This window comes from Sus scrofa, chromosome 14 (genome assembly GCF_054392235.1).
Source record: "Sus scrofa isolate SSC_HxYL_T2T_F1_AM1 chromosome 14, Sscrofa_HxYL_maternal_Yorkshire_Landrace_v2.0, whole genome shotgun sequence".
NCBI lineage: Eukaryota > Metazoa > Chordata > Mammalia > Artiodactyla > Suidae > Sus > Sus scrofa.
The window spans coordinates 69176693-69185759 of NC_139396.1; the positions used below are offsets into that span (position 1 = coordinate 69176693).

Below are 9067 nucleotides of genomic sequence, written 5' to 3' on the forward strand. Positions count from 1 at the left end.
CTGACTCCTCTGCGTCCCTTGGGGGTTTGCATGGAAAGCAGCTGGGCAAATTCTACCCACTCTCGCAGCGGGCAGCTGGGGAATGTGGGATTTCCCATGGGTATTCGGGGAGCTCCTATTCTTCACTCACCAGCAGCAAAGAAAGGAGTCAAGTCTTGGTTAAGGCAGAGGGGGATTTAGTGGAGCTGGGGAGGGGAGAAATACGGCTTAGGAGGAACCCCCAACTCCATCCCTGCTGGCTCGGGGACGGGTCGTCGACTCTCAGCGAGGGAGGGGCTCCCGGGACGCTGAGCGCTTCATTCTGTCCCTAAGGCTCAGGCAGGGTGGGGTGCCGCGCCGCCAGACCTACAGGTCAGCGCGGTCAGGAGCTCCTTCGGCGGGCCTAGCGGGTGCCCGCATGTACTCGGGAGGCACAGGGTCGTCCGGCGCCGCCTTGCGATAGAAGCCGAGCTCCTGCACCAGCGCGTTGATCTCTTCGCGGGTCATGTCGCTGAGTGGGATTCGCTGCAGCGAAGGAGGGGCGGAGTCAACGGGTCGGGTCCGATCTCTTAGCCCCCTCCCCCACCTGCCTCTCCGGGCCTCACCTCCAGTTCCTCAAAGCGGTGGCCCAGTAGCACGAGCTCTGGGTCGGCCCCCGGGAGATGTTTCATGACCAGGTTGTGGCTGGAGATGGTGTTAAGGTGGGTAGTGGTGGGCCATGTCGTGGGACGGAGGGGGGAGGGGGGGGGAGAATTGAAGTGGGGGGGGCTCCTGGGGCCTTGCTGATGTGAACAGCGCAACTTCTTTCTGCCCAAGTAGGGCAGGGATCCCCCTTTACACATGAGGAAATTAAGTTTCAAAGGAGTAAGGGCCCTCCTCTCTGCCCCTGTGTCTGTGGCAGTCATCACGTAGTCAATTTCTCTTGCCAACCCAAGACCACCTCAGAATTCTTTGGGCAGTAACTATCATGCAATCTCACTTAGGTGAAAACCATTTGTCATCTGTATCTGAAGTTAAGTGAAAGGAGATTCTGGCAGATCCTCTCCCCATCCTCCCTCCCCTAGAACAGAAGGAGGATACTAGAGTGGGATGTCCTGGGTGACGAAGGCCTTCACCTGGGGAGGAACCAGAGTATCAGACCCCAACCCCCTTCAGGTACCAACAGAACACAAGCCAAATGAGGTCACACAGCTAGTCAGGTGCAACCTCCTGACTCCCTGCCAAAGGATCCTCCCCCACCCAGTCATTGGGACCATGTTTCCCACCCCCCAGGAGGCTCACTGGGACTCCTTCCTCCAAACTCACCTCTTTGAGGCGATTCAGCTGTCATCCCCCACAGGTCTGCAGGGGGAACAAAATGGGATAGATCAGGAGCCCTCACATCTACACGCAACCCTAATTTTACCCTCATCCCCCAGCTCAGCTTTGGGTTGGGCTATGGATTACTCCCTGAATAGCAGTTCCAAGGTGTGGAGATGAGGCCTCTTGTGGGCAGAAGGGAGAACTCCGTACAGATGGGGAAGCTGAGACGTAATGACACCAGAGGAAAAAGGAGTAAGGCCAGAGACCCGAAGAGCACTTAGCAGCAGACTTAGGGCTCTTGCCTGTACATCTTACTGACTGCTGACCCACTCCTGATGCCCAAGAGAAATGAGCACCCTTTTCCCCTCAGGCAGTAGAGAACTGGGTCTTTAGCCCCTAGAACCTCTGGGTGGAGGCAGACCAGAAGGAAACAGCTCTGTCCTGGGGGCCTCATTAGAGACACCTGCCATCTGCTCCTTACCTCACCCCATGAGGAGCTGGCCCTCCGTCGCCTGCGGCCCAGCCCTACAGACCATCTGGTCTCTTCCCCAATAAGGGGGGAGGGGTGGACCCCTCCCTGTACTCCCTGATGTGGAGCTTCCTTCTAGCAGGAGTCCATACCGCAGGGCTACCTATTCTAGTCCTCCCTCCTCCTCCCCATCTTTTTTCAGAGAGAAAACTAAGGCCTAGAGAGGGTCTGTGATGATCCACGTCACACAACCCAACAGGGACTTTGGCAGGAGAGGGTGGGGGAACACTTCACAGTAAGTGTTTAAAGGAAATTCCCAGCCTCCTTTCCTGGGTTTTGCATGGGGGGCGGAGTGGGAATGGGGGCTTAGGCTCCCATAAGGTCTTCCCTCCCCCAGGCAAAGGGAGAGAGACCAACCGGAACTGGAGTGGGGATGAATTCCAGGAAAAAGAGGAGTGATGGGGGATGGGAAATTGGACTCGTCTGGGAGTCATAGGGCCAGAGAAGTTAGGGGACAGGTCCAATGTGTCTGGGGCCCATGTCAGGCCTGATGGGGAACTAAGGAGGGGTTCAGATTTCCAGGCCACAAGATCAGGGGTGTTCCAGGCTTCCATGAATGGTGCTGGGGGGTTCTAAGGCTGGGAAGCGGGAGCGACAGTCCCGGGCGCCGAGGAAGACGTGGGAGTCGGGAGGGTCCTGGGGCCAGAAGAGTTAGCGATTCCAACGCTGAGGACCCGCAAGGTTGGGGGCGGTGATTTCTGGGCTGGGGGCCGGAGCACTCACCTCTACCCGGGCTCGGGCCAGGCCTTGTAGACGGTTCCAGTCGGGCCGGAAGGTGGTGGTGGCTGCCGCGAGTGCCGCGAGGAGCAGCAGCAGGGGCAGCGAAAGCGGCGGGAGGTGCATTGAAAGCCGGCCGGAGGTGATCCGAAAACTAGAGGTGAACCGCCCGGCCACAGCGCCACGTCTGGGCCCTCGGGCTGGCCGGGTCCCCGCTGGAGGTCCCGCCCCGCTAGGGACCACGCCCCCAGCTCTCGGTCTCCGCCCCAGGGCCTGCACAGCGGCCGCCTGAGCGCTGCCGGCAGGGTTTGAGCTCCTCGGCCCTTTGCTTTCCCAGTCCCAAGAGTGTCCACCCTCCCTCTGCTGACCGAGAGCGTGGACTCTCCAACAGGATGGGGCCAGGCAATGCCCCCTCACGCCGGCAGGGGGCGCGGGCGAGATGCGGATAGAGACCGAGTTTCTGGGCCAGACACTCGACTTGAAGATGGGGAAACTGAGGCCTGGGGAATCCTCATCTTTGTCTTTTATTTCTCTGGATGAAATTCCGATCTACGTTTCCATTCCCTGGAGCACACGTTGCGGCAATGGAAATATTACGCCGTACACTAGGGACTGGGAGAATAAAAGGGTTAATACACATTAGAAAACTCTTTAGAATAATGCCTGTCACAGTGCCTCAAAGAGGCCCTAGGAACTCTGTTTTACAAGTGAGGAAACAAACTTAGAAAGGTAAAACGACTAAGTAGTGGTTCTAGGATTTGAACCTCAAACATTCCTGTGTTCACCAAGCCCAAGATGACTAGGTCAGGGTGCTGCTTCCCTCTTCAAGCCTAAGACAGACACAGAACACTGATTGCAATGTTCTTTCTTTCTTTCTTTCTTTCTCAATGAATTTATCACACCTGCAGTTTTTTTTTGTTTGTTTGTTTGTTTGTTTGTTTGTTTGCCATTTTTGGGGCCTCTCCCACAGTATATGGAGGTTCCCAGGCTAGGGGTCCAATTGGAGCTGTAGCCACCAGCCTACGCCAGAGCCACAGCAACTCGGGATCCGAGCCACGTCTGCAACCTACACCACAGCTCACGGCAACGCCAGATCCTTAACCCACTGAGCAAGGCCAGGGATCAAATCCGCAACCCCATGGTTCCTAGTCGGATTCGTTAACCACTGAGCAACAATGGGAACTCCTATCACACCTGTAGTTGTACAATGATCATCACAATTGCAATGCTCTTTCCCACTGAAACTAGCACTCATAATCCTTCTTAAGATCAGGCCAAGGCTGCATCATGACGTTCATGGACCCTAGGCAGTTTTACCTTCCTGAGCCCCGTCCTCTACTTAAAAACAACACATGCACACAAAACTACTACAACCAACAAAAGACCACATATTAAAAATCTGCAGTTTATAGCCTCTTTAATAAAAAGATGAATCAGGAGTTCCCTGGTGGCTCAGGGGGTTAAGGATCCGGCGTTGACTATGGTTCAGGTCACTGCCATGGTGCAGTTTCTATCCCTGGCCCAGAAACTTTTTGCATGGCATGGGCAAGCCCCCCCCCCAAAGAATCAAATCCAGGCTGGATTCATTATTATTTATTCATTTTTTTCTTCTGTTTTTAAAAGAAATGAAAATTAAAGCATTTTCATGGACCTCTAAAAGTATGATGAGCCCTAGATAGATAAATCAGGTCTGCCCCCAGCCCTTTGCTCATACCTCGCTCCCTCCCATTCGCTGATTTGATTGTGAAGATATAATAATAATAGGCTTAGGGCTGTTATTTGACATTCATTCTCTATAAATATATGTGGACACAGTGAATATAATTGGTTCTATCCAGACCATTGAAATGATAGGCTATGTCTAACACTCTATTTACTGCCGCGGAAGTGGGAATTCATCCAAGCTTTCCGAGAGGCAACTTGACACAATAAATCAAAACCCTAAAAATATTTCTTCTACCCTGTCATCCTACTTCTCAGAATTTGACTGAAAATAATCTTCAGAGAGTGAACTACTTGTTAGGTCAAGATGTTTATCAAAACACTGTTTATCATGGTGAAAAACTGGAGACATGACAGAAGCATGTCACAGCATGCAATTGTGACATTGCATGCAGCATACAATTCTCCTTAGTAGAACCATGAAATTGTTTAAAATGATGCAGCATAGTGTTGAATGACATGGAGAATGTTCATAGTTATAGTATTAAATTGTTTAAAAAGCTATGAGATAGTCATACCAGTTGGGAGTTGTGATGCTCTGGGCTGCAAGTCATAGAAACCTCAAGTTAAGCCAGCTTAAACAGTAAAAGGAATGTGTTGGTTCAAATAACAAAAGAGTCCAGGAAGGGAGAGCTTCAGGTGAGGTTTGATCTGGTTGATAGTCACCAAGACCTGATCTCTTTCCATTCTGCTTTCCATAGTGTCAGTTTATCATTAGCCCAGTTACCTGCATGGTGTCAACATGGCTGCCTACAATAATCAGGACTGCCATAGACTTCTTGACTCATATCTAATCAAGTGGAAATCTTTAATTTTTTTTAATTTCTGTAAACTTCTCAGGAGAGAAAACAAACTTTATTTCCCAAAAGTCCTCAGCAAAAGTCTCCTTATATCTCATCAGGCCATCCATGATGCAGTCGAGTGGCTCGGAAAATGGGAATGCTCCCTGGCTTAACCAGTTGGGACCCATTTCTGAAGGCCCTCAGGGATATGGACTGCAATGGATGTTATGGTGACAGCAGAGTAGCCAATCAATCTTATAAAATATGTATATATAAATATATATGCCTAAACCAAAACCCAAAATCTGGAAGGAAACAACCCCAGGAGTCAAAATGGCCATCTCTTGGCAGATGAAATTATAGGCGAATTTTTTTCACCTTTACAATATTTTTCTGTGTTTCCTATAATAAGTATGTATTACCTAAACACAAACAGTAACCTGTTTACAGAAATAAAGGGTCGTATGCCGTGGGTTCCTTCTACCCCACCCCACACCCCAGCAAGGGCCTCAGAGTGGCTGAAACCAGAGGCCTCATGGAGCCTGAGGCTTTTCTGCTGACAGAGCCAAACCTCAGTGCCCCATGGGCCCATGTTCACTGGACAGATGCCACCAAACCACTCACATTGCATTAACCTGGATGCTATGGCCTAGAGGGGCCACAGCCTGGGCTGCTGTGGGTTGACTAGCCGGCTAGTGGAACTGCTGGTAGAGACACTGGCCACAATAGTACCGGGAATATTCTGGCATCAGCACCCATGGGAGACCCAGGATCTCCCAGAACAGCTTTCTGCTCGTAACCCAAGCCCTTATGTGGCAGTTTAAAATCTAGGCCATCAGCCTTCCTCAGGTGGCTCTGGGTTTGGGATTTAGTCTGTGATAGAGCCAAGCTCAAAGAGAGTCAGGATCAGTCCTTAGCCTATGGCCAGGTTCATAGTCTTGGGCTAGAGTCAGGGCTCAGTCAATGATTGGGACTAGGTCTCAGTCTGTGACTATACTTAGGGTTTAGCCATTGACCAGATTCAATGCACAGTCTGAGGTCAGGGACTAATGTGTGACCTGTTTTGTGTGACCCAGGGTCAGATCCCAAGGTTCAGACTGTGCCCAAAATCAGGGCTCAGCCTGCCACTATGTTCAGTTAATGACTAGACTTGGACCTCAATCTAGACTTGAGGTTGGGCCTGTCTAACATCAAGAGTTGGTCCGGATTAGGGTTAGAGTTCAGGCTGTGACTACAGCTCAGCCTAAAGTTAAAGTCAGGGCTCCATCTAGATCCAGAATTGAGATCTCAAGCTGAAATCAGACTTAGGCTTAGATCAGGCTCAGTACTTGACTAGAGTCAGGGCTCAGTCTGGAGCTGGGGCTAGAGGTTCAGTTTTAGCATGGGATCAGGGCTTAGTTAACACGGCTCAAGTTGGATCTAGGATCAGGGCTAGGGTTTAGTTTGGCTCTGTGCTCTGTTCTGAGCTCCAATGAAGAAGTTTCTGGAGGCCTGGGAGCTAAGGACAGGTCAGCATGCAAAAAACGAGGGCTCCCCCAGCAAGCTTACATCCCTGCTGTAAGCCTCTCCCTGCCTACAGAAGCCAGTTGTCCTAGAGCCTTCTAACCTACATGGCTCTGCTGCCCGAGATCCCCTCGCACCAGAATAAAAATAGCCGCTCACTTCAGAGCAGCTGACAGCGGGTGCTGGCCTGCCTGGGAGGAGGGAGAGTCAAGGAGAGGGAGGAGGGATGCTTGAGCTCAGCCCCAGCTGTGTGACCTTGGGAAAGTCATTCCTCCTGCTTTAACCCATTCCTGAGGGCCAGTTTGGGAGGTGAGGATGACACCTGCCCCAGAGGGTGAGAACGAAGGGACAGTGATATAACATGTGGCATGTGGTACTGTAAGGACCCCTGGAGTAAAGATTTGGGAGGAGAAATGCTCCTCCAGGCCCCGTATACTTTCCCATCCAGGATGCCCTCCTTCTCTTCCACCTTCCCACCATGCCCTGAGGCACCCTCTAAAGTCTCAAGACATTTCTCAGCTACTGGCTCCAATGTGACCTCCCTCACAGTGGGCCTGGATCAGGTGACCAGGGAGCAAAACAAAGGACAGACCCTTCTGTACTATTACCATCACCAGGTGGCCCTGGGAGGCGAATCGAGGAAGAAGAAGAGAAAATAGGAAGAAGAAACTCTCTCTCCCTTCCCTGCTTCTGCAGGATTTGCTCTGATCTAAAGGACCATGAAGGCACGTATCCAGGGTTGGCGCTATTTCACACTCCATACCTCTGCACCTGCTGCTCCCTCTGCTAATTCTCTTTTCAGTTGGGCCACATGGACTCTCCTTCAAAGAATGGGTTCAAGAGTTCCCATCGTGGCTCAGCAGTAACGAATCCAACTAGTATCCATGAGGACGCGGATTTCATCCCTGGCCTGGCTCAGTGGGTTAAGGATCTGGCGTTGCAGTGAGCTGTGGTATAGGTCGAAGACATGGCTCGGATCCCACATTGCTGTGGCTGTGGCGTAGGCTGGCAACTGTAGCTCTAATTCGACCCCTAGGCTGGGAGCTTCCATACACTGCAGGTTGGCCCTAAAAGGACAAAAAAAGAATAGGTTCAACGGGCACCTCTGTAGGGGAGAGTTATCCACCATCTCCTTGGGAACTTCATGCTCTGTCCCATACTGACTGGGTAACCCCTAGGCCTCAGTTTCTTTCTCTGTCAAACAGGAATCTTATTACCAACCCCCCAGGGTTACTATGGAGATAATCCATCAACCACCTCCCATTCCATCCCTGATCCAAACTGCCTGGAGGGGAGCACTAAGAGTTTCCCAGAAGGACCTGGACAACACATAATCTCTGTTTCAGTACACCCCCCACTATCTTCCCCCAGGAGTATGTGAAGGGAGGGAACCAGGAGGTGCCTCCGGAGGCAGCCGTCTCCAGGGGGGCGGTTCTCCCTGGCAGCTGCCCCCAGCCTGCCTCCCTGAGCCCCAGAGCCTGTTATCAACCTCCTTAGTCATCCTACCAGGAGCTCAAATATAGCTCTCACCCTGTTCTCTCCTCAGCCAGGGTCCGCCTCCCGCCCGCTTCTCTTGGCAAGGCCATGTCTGGGTCTCAGCGCCCCTCTCCCTTCCCCCCAAGAATGCAACTATGCTGGGCCTCAGTTTCAGCATCCACCAAATGGGCAGGTAGGAATAGATGATGAAGATGTGAAGGTGATTGTGACTCCAGGGCAATTGCCTTACTGAGAGCTTGCTTGTGCTGGGCTCTGCACTAAACGCCTCATGCGTCTTATCTTATTGAATTCTCACAGCAACCTTAGGAGGTGTCTATCATTTTTATTCTCCCTTACACAGACCAGGAATTCCAGTGACTCTCCAGGTGAGTCAAAGTCCCCTGAAGGATCTGAGCTCAGGGAGGGGAGATGGTGGAGATCCTGGCTGCCCTGCTGGAGCAGAGGAGCCCTCTGCACACTTATTTGCATGACATTTGCCTGCCTTCCGTAAGGCATTGATGCCTCTGTCTCAGCCCTGATGTTCCAGAAACCTGGATCTTCCCCACCCCCTTCCAAGACCGCAACTGAAACCAGGTATTCTTGGGGGCCTGTTTTCTCATCTGTAAATTAGGAGACAGAGAGCTGGGCAGGGTAAGTTCAGAATTTCCTTCCGTCTCTGCTGGCTTGAGTACCACCACCATGTCAAGTCTCGTCTCTTCCCTCACCGCCACTCCCATCTTCACCTCCAGCTCCTTCACCACCTCTGCTTCCATCAACATAACTATTCCACCACCTCTTCTGGTCCATCTCCACCTTTCCTATTACCCTCATCACCATGACCACCATCTCTTCATGCTACCACCTCCACCATCACCAACTTTTGTTATTACCTCTACTGCTGCCATCACCCTTACCTCCACTCCCTCTTCTATCCCCGTTACCCATCTTATCACTATTACCTCCACTTTGCCAGCACCATCACCTCTCCACTTCAACATCATGGTCAGTCCTCCATTTCCGTCATCATAATTATGTACATTATCACCTCCAGCACTAT

The 9067-nt window shown here is 51.7% G+C and overlaps 1 protein-coding gene across 1 annotated transcript; it reads right to left on the reverse strand.

The window, feature by feature from the left end:
* Window positions 1-159: 159 nt before the first annotated feature.
* SELENOM (selenoprotein M) lies at window positions 160-2653 on the reverse strand. Its single transcript, NM_001161648.1, is given in 5 exon segments — window positions 160-504; window positions 585-663; window positions 1060-1094; window positions 1285-1320; window positions 2534-2653. Coding segments are annotated over 5 exon segments (429 nt in total). The 3' UTR covers window positions 160-345.
* Between the last annotated feature and the right edge of the window lie 6414 nt (window positions 2654-9067).